Source organism: Myotis lucifugus, unplaced genomic scaffold (assembly GCF_000147115.1).
Source record: "Myotis lucifugus unplaced genomic scaffold, Myoluc2.0 scaffold_1, whole genome shotgun sequence".
NCBI classification, from domain to species: Eukaryota; Metazoa; Chordata; class Mammalia; order Chiroptera; family Vespertilionidae; genus Myotis; species Myotis lucifugus.
Window position 1 is genome coordinate 12035047 of NW_005871049.1, and position 19370 is coordinate 12054416.

At 39.3% G+C, this 19370-nt stretch overlaps 1 protein-coding gene across 11 annotated transcripts in view; it reads right to left on the bottom strand.

The window, feature by feature from the left end:
- ELF2 (E74 like ETS transcription factor 2) overlaps positions 1-19370 on the bottom strand; it is a 93008-nt gene that overhangs the window by 27187 nt on the left and 46451 nt on the right. The window contains exon 1 of one of the 11 annotated variants that reach the window (XM_006081693.3): positions 1469-1770. The exons of 9 other annotated variants lie outside the window; for them this stretch is intronic. In XM_006081693.3, coding sequence (XP_006081755.1) covers positions 1469-1559 — 91 coding nt within the window. In that variant the 5' untranslated portion in view covers positions 1560-1770. Of the gene's footprint in view, positions 1-1468; positions 1771-19370 lie in introns of those variants that run through there. One more of the 11 variants, XM_006081694.3, reaches the window with a different exon arrangement.

Here is a 19370-nt window from a genome sequence, read left to right on the forward strand (position 1 = left end):
AGTCGAACAAAATCACAGTTTCACCAACCAAACTAATTTCACGTGCCCTACCTAAAAACAATGGCTGGAAAACAGAGGGGCAACATCTTTTACAGCATTACTCCTTGGTATTTCCCATCTTCCAATCCCCATCGGTGGCGATATGAAATAGAACCCGGGGAAAGGAACATGTGTTTATTATTCTAGTAAGTAAATAGGATGCAAGCACTGCTGCACCGATTCCGGGCCCTCGCTGCGCTGTCCATTAAGTAAAGCTGCCGCTTCTATGTAACTTAAGTCCGTGCCCTTCCGCTGCAGCAGTGGCGCTGCACATCCCCCACCCCCGCGGCCACTTCCGTGTTTACACTCCTCTTCCCTCCAATTCCATGCGTACATTGTCAGCTTCACTCCCGCCCAATCTCCATTGGTCCAGCGCGAGCCCTGAGTCCCGCCCCCAGAAATCAACGTTCTCATTTGGAACATCTCAGCGAGCAGATTGGAACAAGAGGCCTGTCAATCCCGGCCGTTCTGTCCTCTCCGAGGCGCTTCCGCTATGGTGGGAGGTTTGGGGGGGAGGGGGTACGGGGGCAATTCCGTGCCGAGACTTCCCTGGGGCCGAGACTCCCTCCCGCCGCCCCACTCCTTCGCATTCACCCACTGTTTACAAAAATTGGCCTCCTCCTCTGACACCCCAATGCGCTAGGTCGGGGGTACACAAGAAATTCCGTGTCCTTCCCATTCTCCCCCTAAAAAAAACACCCACCCACGAGGGAAGGGGCATGAGCCTACTACTTCACTGCCACCCAGGAGATGAGGAAGGGGCGGCGGGCGACCGGGAGACGCCGCACCCCGGGCCGCCCCACGCCGAGTGACCCTTCCAAAACCGTTACTCGGAGGCTGCACAAGGTGGGGAGGGTCAGGCATTTTTTTTGGCGGGTAGCGGTCCACCGGACATGGCCCGGGCTGCCCCGTCCATGCGGAAGTCGTGGGTCCGTGGACAGGGTCTGAGAAGAACGGGGCGGGGGCGGCAAGCGTTCACCGGGGAGCCCGCCGTCCCCGGCCGCGGGCAGAGCGGCCTCTCCGGCCAGACAGCGTGGCAGGCGCCGCCGACAGACAACAGCCGCACTCACTTCCTGGTTCCTCGGCGGCTGGGGCGCAGCGCGCAACTCGTCCGCCCGAGTCCCCAACTTCCCTGCGGCTCGGCGCCCCGGCTCCCGCTGCCAGCGCTCCGCCCGCCGCTGCCGCGCTGCTCGCCGAGCCCCTCCGGCAGCGGCCGTGCCGGAGCCGAGGCAGGTTACTCTCCAAGGTGATCACTTCCTGATTCGTCGCCTCCATTACTTCATTCACTACCCCCCTCTCCCCCGGCCGCCCCAGGGACCGAGGCGGACACTGTACCCCGGCACTGACCGCCGCGGGGGAGGCACCCCGCCTCGGGTGCACCCCTCGCCCGCTGCACCGCTGCACCGGAGAAAAGTTCCCCTGCCCTTACCAGCCCGGATGAGCAGATCCAGCTGGTTCGTGGGCCCCTCATGCAGAGACGTCGCCATGTTTATCCCGGGGCTGGCGCTGCTGCTGCACATTGACTTCCACCGAGCGCGGCGGCGGCGGCGGCGGGGGGAGGCGGAACCCGCGGCCCGAGCCACGCCGTGCGGCCGACACACACACTCACGCACTCGCTCACACCCCGACGCCCAGATCCTTGCGCGTCCTCCGACAGGAAGCCGAGGCCGGCCCGCCTCCCGCCGCCGGGCGGAGAAACCCCACCACCTAACGGCAGGGGCGGCGGCGGCGGCCGCCTCGGCTGGCAACGCGATCCTTCCGCCCCGCGCCCAGACAGGAAGTCCCGACGCCCCCAGAGCGCCCGCCCGGCCGCGGCGGGAGGGACACCTGAGGCTGGGGTCGCGCCGGGGGCCGCGGACGGGCGGGGCGGGGCGGGGCGGGCCCGCGGCAGGAAGAGGCGCGTTTCACGCTCTGCGGAAGCAAAGTCTGCAATTGTCCCCGCGCTGGAGGAGAGCCATGCGTCCAGTTTCTTCCCGGAACAGCCCTAACGCCTGGTCCCGCAGCCGTAAATAAAGGTGCCTCTTTAACTTGTTTCGGCCGTTTTAAAGCTTAGGCAACATGGAACCCCTGCACTGGAAAAGGCTGCACTTTAAAACAGGAATACCAACCCCCCAAAAAAGCCATATGCACAAAATATTCTAAAAGCTGTACTTGGAAAGTAAGACCCTTCCAACTACTTGAGAGACCCCTGCGTCCTTTTTCTTGGCTGAAGGCACACTCAGCAGGCATTTATTAGGAAACAACAACATTCCTACCCCTGGGGGGTGGGTGATCCCCAATTTGGTCGTCATGACATTCAAGCACCCTTTCACTTCCACTGGGTTCACTGGGGAACAAATAAACGTATTCATTTATAGCAACATCTACTTCAAAAAATCTTTTTGATAGAAACCTCATTACAAATGAAGTTCCTATTAAAACACAATAGAAGGGGGAGGTAAACTGCCATTTGTTGACTATAAATTTATTAACACAGGAAATCAAACCAATAAAATGATTCAGATGTGGCTTCATGAAAACAAAAACTACCAAAATGCTTCCCTAGTTTCAGAATTTCACAATATAAAAGAAGTTTGAAACAACTTTTTCCTTAAAGTTGTTCCTACACAAAATTTAAGTACAACAGTGCCTCCTACATAGAAAGTGCTCAATAAGTATTTGCTGAATAAACACAAAAAGGATTTGGTAGTTACAAGTGAAAATAAGGCATAATTTTTATTATCAGAATTGAATGAACTGTGCTGATAATCTAGAGAAAAATATTCTTCCAGTGGTAATATTAATGCAATATCATTTAAAAAATATTTGCCTGACAAGTCAGTGCAACTTCAGAATAAATTTACATAGCTATAACTTTTTATCTTTTTCATTTCTTCTGAATACTAATTTATTCTTTTGGCCCTTTCCCCTGGCCCGACTACCACAATCTCCACCACCCCCACCTCCCCAAAAAAGAATCTGTATGCCATTTTCAAAGTACAACTCCCCTCAAACCAAGTAAGGAGCTCTTTCTTGCAGTAGGTAAACTTGCTACTCCTTGGACAAAAGGAAATATATGACTGATAGCTTTTATTTTTTTAGATCTAGTCAGTTTAAAATAAGGACCATCCATTGATAGGCAGCATCTTAGACTGAGATAGTTTCCAGGCCTGGGATAATAAGGAACATAAAGGGAATTGCTGGCCTTAGGCAGATAATTGAAATTATAACATATCTGAATTTCCACTCCTATCAATCAGTAGTTTTTCATGTATTTAGAAGAGAAGAGACTAATGTAAGACAAAGGTTTTTGTTTGTTTTTTTCTGGATATGACAGGTAAGCTTGGCTCTCTTCAATGTGGGAGCCAGTTTAAAGCCTGATACCTAACTTTTTACTTTACTATTTGCTTCTTGATCTATACCTTAAGAATAGTGTGTGTGTTTTTTAATTGCTATACATCCTAATTATATGTATCCAGGTCTTATAAGAAAATAGAAGCTGTATCTACTCCTGCACAATACTTCACAGTTATTATATACACACATATATACTATATATGTATGTGTGTGTTAATGATAAAAATTAATGAAGAAAAAATTGATTCCTTTATATTTAATGCTCTGTAAAAAAAAAAAAAATTCCTGGACTATATATGCAATTCTGCCATGCTATTATTGTAAATGGAATTCTGCATTGCTATTTTAACTAGGCTTTCAAAAGCCATCAATACTTTTTATAAACCAATAATATACTGGGAATAGCAAGTAAGGATAGGATGCTGTTGAAATAGAAATACATTCTTTAAAAACATATTTGAAGACCTGGCTGGTGTGGCTTAGTTGATAGAGCGTCGGCCTGCAGACTGAAGGGTCCCAGGTTTGATTCTGGTCAAGGGCACATGCCTGGGTTGCAGGCTCGATTCCCAGTAGGGGGTGCTGCAGTTTCTATCTCTCTCTCCCTCTCTAAAATTAATAAAAATATATATATTTTAAAAAAACGTATTTGAAGAACTTAGCAACATGGCAAAATGTAAAAAATATAAATGTGACAGGATTTAAATATACACATACTTTTTCAAACCATATGTGAATATGTACATATATAACATGCATATGTGTGTATATGCACACATCACACACACATTCTGCATTTCTCAAGTCTTCAAAGATTAAGCGGGTATTAATAAGCAGAATAAAAAACTGAGTAAAAATAGGTAGACACTAGAGAGCAAATTCATATTCTGATAACATTACAGAGTTATTGCTGTGTCCTAGCAAGAAAATTTAAGGTAAAAAATAGCTAATTCTTATTGAAATAAAAGCCACTAACTATGCTAAATGCTTTACATTCACCTTTCTCACTTATTCCTCTCTACCTTCCTATGAAATGGGTATTACTATTGTGCTCATTTTATAGATGAGGAATCTAAGGTTCCTCGACCGAGGTCAGAGTTAACGGGAAGCAGGGCCAAGATTTGAACCCAAGCACCTCTGGCTCTAGAGCCCTTACCCTCAAACACTCCCCAACCACCAAAGTAACAAGGCCTGTTTATCTGTTATGATGCATTTAGTACCTATGGATTTTCTTGTCTGAAAATTCTTTTATAATCCTCCCTTGGAAAGGTGGTGCCTAATTTCCCCCTCTCCCTTTGAGTGTGGGCTGGACTTAATGGCTTACTTCCAACAAACAGAAGAAAGCTGAAGTGATGGGGTGTGACTTCAGAAATTGTCTGCTTGATCTCTTCCTTTTGAGTCACTCTCTCATGGGAAGCTCACTGCCATGTCTTGAGTATACTCGAGTAAATCCGTGGAGAAGCCCATTAGGCAGGGAAAATGCCATCCTGCCAATGGTCATGTGACAGAGCTACTACGAGACAAAACCTGCAGTGCCAACCAAGCCTTCAGATGACTGCAGCTTCCTGAAAGACCCTGAGTTAGAACCACGAGGATAACCCATTCCCCACACCTTTACCTTGAAAACTACACAATATAATAAATGTTGGTTAAGCTGCTAAATCTGGGGTAATATGTTAATCGACAAGAGAATTAATACAGAAGGAAGGAGCAGTTTAAACTCCCAACTTGTGACATTTCACAGCTTAGATAAAGAAAGAACAGGGTAAAGTTTCTGAATGACCTTTATCTTTCAACCAGGGTCCCGAACAGTTCTTTCCATTTCATAATTCTTTATAGTCTGGACATCAACTCTTCCATTCTCCAACCTCTCCATTTTGAAAACAAGTCTTCCTAATATAACCATTATCATTAAAGTCTAATAATTAGATACCTTTGGCTATTCCATGGATTTTATGATCCTGTAGTAACCATGGTAGAAAAAATTCTTGGGAGATATATATAAATATACAATTATTTCAAATACCATATAGGTTTTCAGTGTGTTTTTTTGTTTTTTTTTTAGCTTGCCCTGGTGATTTCATTTGTGTTTTCCCTTTATCTAGTTCACAGAATCAAAAAATGTTATGGTTGGAAAGGAGCCTAGAGACAACATCACCTAGAGGTTTTAAAAAAATAAGGAACTTGAACATCATGATCTCTTTCCCTACCATGAATGAGATAATATATAACACTTAAAAAGACAACTAAGAATTGTGAGCTCTACTAGTTACTAGTACAAACAAAGGACAAAACAGGCTTTAAAGTTTTAAAAAATTATAGGTAGGAGATAGTCTATCCATTAATTTTTTCTATAATTTGGGAGAAGGATGCCAATTTCCTATTTTAGTACTAAAAGCTCTTTAACTACCAATGGTAAAATTATTTGAGAATCACTGATTTAGTTCAATGACCTCATTTTACACATCAGGAAACTATGTGTAAAAGTTAAAATTTTGATCAAAGTCACACAGTATCTATGATTTCAAGGACAAAAATTCTACAAAACAATCTTCATCTATAAAACTTAGAAGTTATAAAATGGATAAAAAATTAAACCCATTTTACTATTATATTTATGAATTGTAAATTGCAAAATGGTTGTCTGGCTTTTTAATAAAAGCTAAAGCAATAGATAAAAGTCTGAGAAATTTTTTTAAAATGGGAACAATTTTGAGCAGTGAATTGGTGGGAGAACAATAAGAGGAGGCCAAACAGCCTAAGCTTTTTTTCTGATAAAATCAATCTAAGGATGAAATTCAAAGCTGGGGTGTGATGTGTTGGGCATACTTAGCGGGAGGAAAGGTTAAGAAAACTAAGCTACAAGAAAAATATATCTATCAAGAATAATAAGCTGGAAATCAAGTGATTTAGGACCATTAAGTAAGGCCTGGTTCACCAAACCTGTAAGATAGACAATAGATTAGGAATGCAGTCTAAAGATTCACAAAGAATTTCATGCATCAGGCCTCTAGTATATGTATATATATATATATATGCCTAAGCGATCGTTTGACCGGTAGCTATGATGCGCACTGACCACCAGGAGGCAGACACTCAACACACAGGCACGCACTGACCACCAGGAGGCAGACATTCAACACACAGGAAACATGGAACAGACTGATGAATCTTAGAGGGAAGGAGGGAGTGGGGAGGGCAGGAAGACATTAACCAAAGATCTTATATGCATACTAGAGGCCTGGTGCATGGATTCGTGCACCGGTGGGGTCCCTTGGCGTGGCCTGCAGGGATTGGGGCTGAAACCATCAGTCTGACATCCCCTGAGGGTCCCAGATTGTGAGAGGGTGCAGGCCAGGCCAAGGGACCCCACTGGTGCACGAATATGTGCCCCGGGCCTCTAGTTTTAAATAACATTTAGGACAACTAATTTCAAGGACTTGGTTTCTTTATTACTATTAGAGAATGTTTAGTCTCTGGAAAAAAAAATTTTTAACTCCTGTACAAGGGCTAATACATGATTCTTTTTAGCATATTTATGAAAAAAATTTACAATGGAGTTCTTAACTAAAACATACTACAATTAAACTCAAATTCTATCTTGATTGATTCCAAAAGGAATATTCAGATTAGCTAATCTCCTCACACCCCTGAAATACAGCTTCTGTACCCTACCCATTAAAAGGTTCTGCAAAGGTCAACACTGAGCTTTGTTGTTTTTTTAATCTGTTTTTATTGATTTTGGAGAGGGAGAAAGAGAGAAACATCAATGATGAGAGAGAATCATTGATCAGCTGCCTCCTGCATGTCCCCTACTGGGGATCGAGCCCACAACCCAGGCATGTGCCCTGACCAGGAATCGAACTGTGACCTCCTGGTTAACAGCTTGATGCTCAACCACTGAGACACACTGGCCGGGCAACACTGAGCTTTTAGTAAATGCCAAACGCAGCAAAGTCCTCTTAGTCTTCACCTGACTCTACTTATCCAAACAAATGGCATTATTGACTACCCCTTATTGAAATCCTTCCCTTCGTTTGATTTTCATTATAATCCTATATAATAAAAGGCTAATATACAAATCGACCAAACAGCGGAATGACCAGTCACTATGACATGCACTGACCACCAGGGGGCAGACGCTCAATGCAGGAGCTGTCCCCTGGTGGTCAGTGTGCTCCCACGGGGGAGCGTCACTCAGCCAGAAGCCGGGCTCAAGGCTGGCAAGCACAGCGGCGGTGACGGAAGCCTCTCCTGCCTCCACAGCAGCACTAAAGATGTCTGACTGATGGCTCCTGGACTGCGAGAGGGCATAGGCCAGGCTGAGGGACCCCCCCCACCAGCCCGAGTGCACAAATTTCGTGCACCAGGCCTCTAGTAAACTTATAAACTGTCTGGCTTTGTTTTTATTCCTATTTCTTTTCAGTTGATTTCACCCCTAATTCTGACTGCTCTCCCAAAGTGTCATCCTTAGCCACCTTCTCTCTTCACATTCTCTATTCTATCAAAAATGGCATCTAGCATCAGTTCAGCACCAAGCATCTTCGGGGTGGACTTACTTATTTTTTTAGCTCTGAGTTCTAATTTCCAATTATATGGTAAGCATCACTCTTTTAATCCTCCAATTATATGGTAAGCATCACTCTTTTAATCCTCACCTGAGGATATGTTTTTACTGATTTTAGAAAGAGAGGAAGGGAAGAGAGCGAGAGAGAGAGAGAGAGAGAGAGAGAGAGAGAAACATCGATGTTAGAAATATCCAAAGGTTGGCTCCTGACCAGGGTTCAAGCCCACAACCTTTTGGTGTATGGGACAACACTCCAACCAACTGAGCCACCTGACCAGGGCTAGTAAGCATCTTTATTTGGAAAACCCACTGACACCTAAAGGTCTTTTATCTATAAATCTCCCTCGTTTCACACTCTGTCAATGACATCACCATCATCCCAGGGTAGAAATGTGTAACCTGTGTTTCTAGTTTAAGAACGCATCTCATACAATTTTTGAGAAAGATTTAAAATATGCATGAAATTACAAAAACTAATGTAACAAATAGTCCTATTCCAACAACACAGGACCAACTATTTTGTTATTTATGGCTTAAAGTAATAACAATACAGGTGAAGATAACATCTTTGACTACTACCTCCAGTCCTTATTCACCATTCCATCTCTCCAAAAGGAACCACTGACATGAGTTTTGTATATATTTTTCCAGTCTATTTTTATACTTTTATGTTTTTGTGTATATATATACATTTGTATGTATGTGTATGTGTATATCTCAGAATAATATATTGCACTGTTTTTGCATGCTTTGGGTACATCAATGACATTATACTATATATGCCATTCTAAAATTTACTTTTTCCATTCAAGATTTATATTCTATACCTATTGGTATAAGTAAATATAGCTATGCTTTTTTAGATGCTATAAAGTATTCCAGTACATGAATTTACCCCATTTTATTCATCAAATTATCTACCGGTTGGAAAATAAAATTGCTTCAATTTTCACTTTTATAAACAGCATTGCAAAAAATCTTACCTAGGTTTTCTTAAGCATGTATGCTAGAGTCTCTCCACAGTATATACCTATAGATTTTTTTAGTTCACAAAATAAATGCATTTTTAATTTTTAGATGTTACTCTGTCCTAAGTAGATGTGCAAATCTAAAATCCCACCAATAAAAAATATGATCAGGCTTTAAATTTTTGCCATCTATTGTATTAATTTGCATATACTTACTAAGTACTGAGGATAGACATTTTTCATTACTTATTGACCATTAACATTTCTCCTATGAATTGCTTATTCATGTTATTTGTCATTTTTCTGTGATACCTCTTGTATTATTGCTCTGTAGAATGTTAAACTATTCTAGATAATTCAGATATCTGTTGCAAATACCTTCTGCAGCCTGCTATCTGGCTTTTAATTTGGTTGGTCTATGGTATCCTGTCCTACAAAAATTTTAAATTTTGATACAGTCTAATTCATACATGTTTTCCCTTACAGTGTATGTTAAAACACTTGGGTTGCGGGAAACGAGTTAAGTCGGCTCGCGTGAATTGCGCGTACTCCGCGGGAGCCGTCTTAAACTCGGTTCATATAGATTTGCGGTGGAGTGCGGGAAACGTGTAAACTCGGGCCGATTGTAACTGCGTATTACCAAATATTTCATTTCAATCGAACCCATACTTCAAAAGATATAGGCATTTTAACGCGCCATCTTATATTTTGGCGGGAAATTCACCCGACACCGTAGTGTTAAGTAATCCTTGGAACAATAAAAAGGAAATCAGCCCTGGATGGCTGGCTGGGTTGGTTGGAGCATCGTCCTGTGCACCAAAAGGCTGTGGGTTCAATCACCAGCGAGGGCACCTACGGGAACAGATGATTGATGTTTCTCTTTCTCTCGCTCCCCCTCCCTTTCACTCTCTCTGAGAAGCAATCGAAAAAATATCCTCAGGTAAGAATTAAGCAAAAAAAAAAAGCAAGGAAAGAAGGAAGGAAGGAGTAATAACTATAGATACAATATAAAAATATTAAATCAGTATTATAAAAAATTTAACTTAATAAGGTTAAAATATAGCTGTATTTTTATAAAGAAATTATATAAATTGTATAAAGAAAAAAATTGAATAGAATAGTAAGTAGGAAAGAAATTAAAATGTAGTCCAAAGCCTTCTCTCCACAAAATGAAATTCCTTAATGTCCCTTTAGGCAAAACCTTACAAACTGTAAAATTAATTCTTATCTTATAAAAATTGTTGCAAAAAAATGAAGAAAATAATATATGAAAGCAACCTGGATTATTTAGGAGCCTAGTGTAATCTTGATTCCAAAACCAAATAAAGACAACACAACAGAAAATTAAAATTCTGTATCATTTATGAAAGGCCCTTAACTGAAAGCAAACCAAAGCAAAATGATGAGCAACAGGTATTCTCAAACATAAGGAGAGTTCAATGTCTGAGAATCTGTCACTCAAGTGACATTAATAAAGTAGAAAAATCATGACTCATCAAAGAAGGCCAAAAAAAATCTGATAGAACTCCATACTTACATATATAATTAACACATAAACAAACCAAAGGAATAGATGGAAATTCCTTAACTTGATATATACTATATATTAAAATCCACAACAAACATTAAACTCCAAGTTCAAACTTCACATACACTTCCTTCAAGATCAGGAACAAAACGGGGATGCCAATTAGTATCACTACTCTTACACATGATGTTCCTGTCCAATATTTTAAGAAACTGAAAAGTAGTATCATGTCTGGAAAGAAGAGAGAAGGAGGGCTCAGTTGTTCCAGCTAAGGTTCTCCTAGACCAGCAAGTTCCCAGCTGATCCACAGATCACCACATGTAGGAGAGGATGCCCATGCCATCTCAGTAGAACTATATTGCTAACCCACAGGCTCAGGAGAAACAATAACTGGTTCTTGTTTCCAGCCAATAAACTGTGGGGTAGTTTGTTATGCAGCAATAGCTGATAAAAGAACAGAGTGATGGGTATCCATTACTAGGCAAGTGATAAAATGTGGTGGGTGTCTATCATAGAACATTGTGCAGCAGTTAGAAGCAACATTAGATATATACAAAGCAACATGGATATTAAGGACAGTAATTACTTTAAAAAGTATGAAACAAAGTGAGATACATATCATTATATAAATTTTAAATATATACCACAGAATATACACACTCAATACACTAAAAAAATACCCATTAATCAAATTAAATTTGATGCTTATAGGGAGGGAGATGAGACTGTTGTGTAGAAAAAGAGAATAAAGAAGAATAAATAAACCAACTGAAAAAATAAAAGAGGATATGAAGTAAGAATCTACTTTTACTTTTCTCTATAGAAGAAGCCAAGTATCCTAATACAATTAATTGAACAGTTCACCCTTTCCCACTGATTTAAATCAATGTATATTATATACCAGGTATATGCTTACTCTGTTTCTGGGTTCTTTATTCTATCCTACTAAATGATTTATCTATGGGCCAATAACATATTTAAATACTTTCTATAGTTTCAAAATCATTCTTTACGGATAGAAGGGCATGTACCCACAGTTTAGTCATATCCAGAATTGACTAGACAATTTTTGGACCTTTATCTAAGAGTTTGTGAAATTTTACCAAAAACAAGTCCCCTTAGGATTTTCACTGGAATTGTACTGAATTTATAGATTTACTGGAAAAGAATTAATAGCTTTATCATGTTTACTTGTCCATGTGTGTTTGTGTTAAATGTTAAAGAAATATAGTTTGGGTCTGTTTAGGTTTTCTATTTCCTCTTAAGGAATTTACATATCTCTTCATTTATTTATGTCCCTCAATAAAAGTTAAATTCTTGTTTTCATAAAGATATTGCATATTATTGTTAAATTTATCCCTAAATAATTTTTTCCTACTATTTTGAATGGGAATCTTTTTGTTTCATTTTCTGATTATTGTTCTTATAATACTGCAACCCTGATGAACAATCCAGTTTTAAAATCTATATATTCTCTTAAATTTTGTGTTAAACCATTTGCAAATAATAATATTGTTTCTTCCCTTCTGATCTTTATGATGTTTATTTCTTTTCCTTGTCTTATTTGCATTTGCTAGGAGCCCCAGTAATAATGCTAGTTAGAAAAGATGAAAGCTGGCATTGTTACCCCATTCATTATGATACTTGCTATCAATTTTTAAAAGTTTTTATTGATTTTAGAGAAAGAGGAAGGGAGAGAGAAACATCAATCAGCTGCCTCCTGCAGACCCCCTACTGTGGATGGAGCCCCAAACCCGGGCATGTGCCCTGACCAGGAATCAAACTGGCAACCTTTGAGACGATGCTCAACAGAGCCACACTGGCCATGGCTAGATTTTGAAAAATGCCCTTTATCAAGTCCCAATCCTGATTAAGTCTTTATCCTCAGAAGATGGTGAATTTTAACAAATGCTTTTTGGGATGTACTGAGATAATTACATTGTTTTTCTCCTTTAATTTATTCATGTGGTGAATTACATTAATAGATTTTCTAATCTTTGGCCTTTCCTGCCTTCCTACTATGCATTTAGTCATTATGTATTTTTTTAATCAGCGATTGATTTGATTTGCTATTTAGAATATTTTTAGCTATGACCATACATAAATTTGCAAACAAATTTTTTTTATGTCAGTTTTAAGGTTAAGGTTATACTAGTGTTGGATAACTTTCCCTTTTTTGCTGTTTTCTAGATACTTTGTATATGATAGGGATTATATATCCCTTGAAATTTTAGTAATAGACCTAAGTCTGGATTTTATTTGAATGAGGTGATGCATATGTGAAATTACAGAACTTAAATGGTTATTCATCTGTTTAGATTTTCTATTTCTTTTTAAGTTATATGTAATTTATATTAATGTTTTTATTGATTTTAGAGAGAGAAGAAGAGCGAGGGAGAGAGAGGAAAGGGAGGAGAGAAACATTGGTGTGAGAGAGAAATATGATCAGCTGCCTCCTGCACGTTTCCTACAGGGATCGAGCCCGAAATCCAGGTATGTGCCCTGACTGGGAATCGAACTGGTGCACTCAACCAACTGAGTCACACCAGCCAGGGATATATATTTTTGTAATTGTCCATGTCATAAGTCTTCAAGTTTCTTGGCAATAGTTTGTTCACAGTATTCTCTAAAGACTTTAAAACTCTCCATTCTGCCGGTCATATTCTTGTTCTTTATAGAACTCATTTTTCCTTGATCTGTCTTTACAGAAGTTTATCCATTTTTATTAACTTCATGGTTTTATTAATAATGTATTATTTTATTTTCTATTTCATTGAGTTTTATTAATTTATTATTTCTTTTTTTTACTTAATTTGAATTTATCCTGTTGATTCTTTAACACCTAGCATTAAACATATGTTCATTATATCAATATTTATTACTTTTCAATAAATACATTTAGAACTATTAAATTTCCATGAGTTCTGCTTAAGTCACATCTCAGATCTTTACATGCAATGCTCTCCTTGTTTTTAGCTGCATTTTATAATTTTCATTTCCTCGCTCATCCATTAATGAGTTTTTATTTACCAATTTTATGACATATTTTTATCTTTTCATTGTTGACTTCTAATTTTATTGCATTATGATGAAATAATATTTAATGATACTGATATTCTGGACATTGCTGAAATTCTTCTATGACCTAGTCTAGTACACAGTTAAAAACATATATATATATATATATCTGATATATATATAAATGTACAAGACTGTAATTTACTGGGTTAGGCACAATGTTCTATATATCTCCAGTTTATGAAAGCTGTCAGTCCTGTGGTTCAGTTCTTTGATGCCATTTTTTAATTTTGTGTCTGCTTGATTTTTCAGCTTTAATAGAGGTGTATTAAAGTCCTAATGTTTTATAGACATGTCCATTTCTCTCTGTAATTCTGAAAGTTTTTGCTTTAAATAGTAGTTCAAAGCTATGTTGTTAGAGGCATATAAGTTTATGATGATTATTTTCTGGTTTCTTTTAGTAATTTGAAGAGTTTCTCAATGTCCAAATTAAAAGACTTTCACCCTAAATTCTATTTTATTTTATTTTATAATGCCAGCTTCCTTTGGTATTTTTCTGATGAATGTATTTTTCCATTCTTCCTATTTAATTTTGTTTTGTGTACCTGTTAAAAATAGCACACAAAACCTGTTAATATCACAAGAGGTGGTTTTAATATAATTTTTGATGTTTGGGACTTATTTCTACTATCTTGATTTAGGATTTTAAAAAATTTTTTTAATTGATTTTTATTTTTTTATTTTTTTAAAAATATATTTTATTGATTTTTTACAGAGAGGAAGGGTGAGGGATAGTCAGTTAGAAACATCAATGAGAGAAACATTGATCAGCTGCCTCCTGCACACTCCCCACTGGGGATGTGCCCACAACCAAGGTACATGCCCTTGACTGGAATAGAACCTGGGACCCTTGAGTCCGCAGGCTGACACTCTATCCACTGAGCCAAACCAGTCAGGGCTTTAATTGATTTTTAGAGAGAGGAAGGGTAGGAGAGAGACAGACAGACATTGATATGTGACAAAAACATTGATTGGTTGCTTCCCTGTACATGCTTGACTGAGACGAACCCGCAATCTGGGTATGTGCCCTGACCTGGAATCGAACCTGCAACATTTTGGTATATAGGATGATGCTCCAACCAACTGAGCCACACCATCCAGGGCTTGATTTATTATTTATATTTCCAGAATTTTTATCCTTTGTTGCCCCTTGTTAGACTGGTCAAGTTTACTGTATTCTTTAACCTACCTCCCCCCACCCCAATGTAGTATTTTGGAAGCTATGTCTTCTATTTCTATTACTTTAGTATGCTCTAGTTGCTTAAAATAAATGTCCTTTTCACTTCTTGTCTTCTCCAGATCATGTTTCACACAGTTCGTATTTTATTCAACAGCCACCACAACTTAGTTGTACTCTGTCTTTCTAACCTTTTCTCTCTCAACCATGTATCTCCACAAAGTCTAATCTCAAGTTAAATTATTCGTCAGTCTCCAAATAAAATACAAAATTCCTGGCATTCTGTTCTGGTTCACAATGTCTTCTCATTCACTCCCCGCCTCATTCAACAAACACTTTACTGAAACCCTACTTGGTATCTTGGCTCTGAGCAATACCAGTAAACACACTGGATATGAAATACTGCGAAGAAACATTAAACATAGACACAAATATATATATTCATGAGTAAAACTTCATGAACACATGATTTCAGGTAAGTGACCTGACCTGTAATTGCCTCCCATCTTCCACTCTGCAGTCCCTGGAGTGCACAGAGACCACCAGGTGGCACCAAACCACAGCCGCACCTTAGACTCATTTGGATACCTGGGTCTGAACCCTGGAGCCCATTACACACACACACACACACACACATACATCTTCCTTCACATAAGACAGACTCGGGTCATTTAATTAAACTTACAATAATGCCATTTTTTATACATTTGAAGATATTAAAATATTTATCACCTTAGAGTGGGAGTTTACTATATCACAAGTTGTAGCTGAGGCTGTGACAAAAATAACAAAACAGTCCTAAGTGAGATAGAAGAGTATTAACTAAAGCCTCACTCTCTCTATATGAGAAAGTGACATTCAAACTGAGATCTAAGTGATGACGAGAAGTTAGAAGCTGAAAAATGAAAAGGTGTATATTCCAGGAAAAAAACAAAACACCTGCGTCTGTGAGCGCCCTTGTGAAGGTAAAGGATGGATTAATGAAAAGGTGAAAGATAACAGTGTTCGGATGGGAGGGAGATGATAAAATTAATCATAAATACCTCTGAGCTTGGGCTCTGGAGCTCTCCTTACTAAGTTTAAATCCTTGCATCGCCACTTAAACAGACGTCTAGCCTTGGACAAGTTATTTGGCCTAGGGTTGTTGAGAGGATTACATATGTTCATACGTAAAGCCCTAAAAACTATTCCTGGCCATATGGTAAACAAACTTCAAATGTTAAGAGTTATGTTGTTGTTGCTAGATAGCTGAGAAGAGCCAAATTATTCAGTGTCTTAAAATATCCTGAATATCATTCTAAGTGTAATTAGAACCCACTGAGAGTTTTTACGAGAGTATTATGACAATTTATAAATACATATTTTAAGTCACTTTGGCTATTATGTGAAGAATGGATGGTTTGGGGTGGTGGAAAGAAGGGACAAGAGTTCAAACAAGAAAACCAATCAGAAGGCCAAAGGACAACGTAGTAACTCATACGAAAAATAACTGCAACTTTGACTAGGCTAGTAGCAATGAAGATGGGAAGAAATTGGTAGATTCAAGATATATTGTGGAGGCACACTTGACATGTCAATGGACGAGGAATAAAGGCAAGAGAAGGTATAAATGACAACTTCTCAACCAGAAAAAAACCTTGCAACTGACAAAGATTCTTTACCTACAAAACTTTAGTTAGGCTCCTGAACCTTCTCCTAGGCCCATCTGTACACTTCCTCGTAAAATCCAGTTTTATCAAAACCAGGCTGCCCAGCCAGTGTGGCTCAGTGTTTGAGCACTGACCTATAAACCAGGAGGTCACAGTTTGATTCCGGGACAGGCACATGCCCGAGTTGCAGGCTCAATCCCCAGTGTGGGGTGTGCAGGAGGTAGCCAATCGATGATTCTTTCTCATCATTAATGTTTCTATCTTTCTCTCCCTCTTTGTCTCTGAAATCATTAAAAATATATATTTTTAGCCGAAACCGGTTTGGCTCAGTGGATAGAGCGTCAGCCTGCGGACTGAGGGGTCCCAGGTTCGATTCCGGTCAGGGGCATGTACCTGGGTTGCGGGCACATCCCCAGTGGGAGATGTGCAGGAGGCAGCTGATCGATGTTTCTCTCTCATCGATGTTTCTGGCTGTTTGTCTCTCTCCCTTCCTCTCTGTAAAAAAATCAATAAAATATATTTAAAAAATATATGTATATATATTTTTAAATGGTGAGATTTGTAAGTGCTTAATTCTATTTGATTTGCTCCTCTGCCCCTAAACCCAGAGCCCTTAACTGTCAACTATGCCCTTAGGATGAAATTTAAATATGACCTACCACCGTAGCAATAATGCACTCTGAAACCTTGAGATTAGCTACCATATTTGGCAATTCTTTGTCTCTCCCCCAACTCTATCTACTCCATACTATTATTTCCTTGAATACTTGTTTGTTTTTTCAACTTAGTTGGCTGGTAAACTTCTTTGAGGCCAGATACCACATCTCATTCAAGTTTGAATCACTCCCTGAGAGCTAGGACAGTACTTGGTGTATAAAAGGTAGTTTTTACATTATAACTATTCAGTTTACCAGTATCTCAACCATACTTAATAACTGTCAGATGGAGGAGAATTTATCTGCTGCTACAAATGTTTGAAATGATCCTTGAGTTTATTATTTTAGCTTAATTGCAAATATTAACTCAAATAACAATTTCAAGATTTGTTAATTTATATAATCTGATTTGTGACAAAGAAATTTTACAGTATGGCAACTTTATCTGTTTCTCCACTAGGTCCTAGGCGCCATGAATACAGAGATAGCCCCTGCCTTGTCTACTGCTCTAGTCCCATGCCATATATTGTGCCTGGAATATAGATGTTCAATGAATGTCTACCAATGAATTAATAGTAGTAATTCATTATATCACCTCATATAGACATGAAAGAACTTTAGTAACTTTTCACCCCCAATAACAATCTTTTGTGATACCTATGACATAACATAGTAACAATCTACAGTATTAGTTGGGTTTTCGTAAGAACATAAGTTCTTTTTTGGTACTACAATTCCCAGCAGTCTAGGGAATGTTTCTCAAAGTATGGACCCTGGGCCAACAGCATCAGCATCATCTGGGGACTTGTTGAAAATATCAACTCTTGAGTCCCATGCTGGACCCACCAAATCAGAAATTCAGGAGATGGGGCCTCACAATTTGTATTTTAACAAGCATTCCAGATGATTCTGATCTATGCTCAAGTTTGAGAACCACTAGTCACAGAAAAATCTATCATGGACATAAAGGGGATCTCAGACGAACAAAGAGGTCATAAAATATGAAAAAAGCCTTTAAAGAAATATATTATCTGTTCAAACATAAGAATGTTGTAAAATCAGTTAAATTAAAGCAAACAATTAAGGGGCAGTAATTTAGATCTGCCACTAGGTCTTAATAATGCATTATTCAAGAAGCATATGCATTAATATATCACAATTAAAACAGTCTGAAAGCTGCATTTCAAAACGTGTGGTTCTTGGTAATCCTAGGTATTTTATATATTTTAAAACATTGTTCTGGGAGAAGGTCCACAGGCCTCACCATATGGCCAAAGAGGCCTGTGACACAAAATGATCAAAAACTGATACTGAATTAACAGTTGTTACCTGTGTTAAAAAGTGTTCATGACCTCCTCTAAGTGATGAATCCAAGAAAACTTATTTTTTTTAAAAAGGGAGTAAAGAAAGCTTGCAGACCCCTTTCCCAGTTTACAGAAGGCCATGGAGGATGCATAAGGGATAATGATTCCTCCTCCTCCTGAAACAGCACTGTTTCAAAGCACCCAGCTTTTAATTCCAAAAAGAAAGGCTAGCTGTGCAACTACCTCATCTCTACACCTCTGGCTTACTACTGGCAATGAGCACACTTACAGCTCAAATCTGTAGAGGCAGTCAACATAGAAGGTGAGTAAGAATAGTTAAGTGAATGAGGAGCTAAGGCGTTCAGACTTTATTCTAGATGATGTTTTGTCTTATTTGACTTTTCATTTACAGTTCTATTTTGGAAACAACTAAATTTGCATAAAAAACATACTTTAAAATTCAAGCAACCCAGCCAGTGTAGCTCAGTGGTTGAGTGTCAACCTATGAATGAACCAGGAGGTCACAGTTCGATTCCCGGTCAGGGCACATGCCCGAGTTGCGGGCTCGATCCCCAGTGTGGGGCATGCAGGAGGCAGCCAATCAATGATTCTCTCTCATCACTGATGTTTCTATCTCTCTCTCTCCCTCTCCCTTCCTCTCTGAAATCAATAAAAATATTGTTAAAAAATTCAAACATATTGAGGCTAAATAAAAAGGAAAAAAAGAAAAACTCTTAAAAGGCTTCCCACTGCCCTAAAGATAAGGCCCAACAAAGGGATACAAAATTTACCAAGCCCTCTGCTGTAAGACATTTTTTAACGTCTTTAGCCTCACCTTAATCCCTTTTCCTTCTCATAATCCATACTCTAGCTACACTCAATTCCTTGCTGTAACTCAAACAGGCCAGGTTCTCCTTCCTGGAGACTTTCAACCATGCTACTCTCAGCTTGGCTAATAACTTCAAACCCTTCAAATCTGTTTAATGTCAGTCCCTCAGGGAGGCATTCCCCTGCTGTATACTCTTCTAAACCTGTCATTAATCCCATCATTAACACTCATCACATTTTATT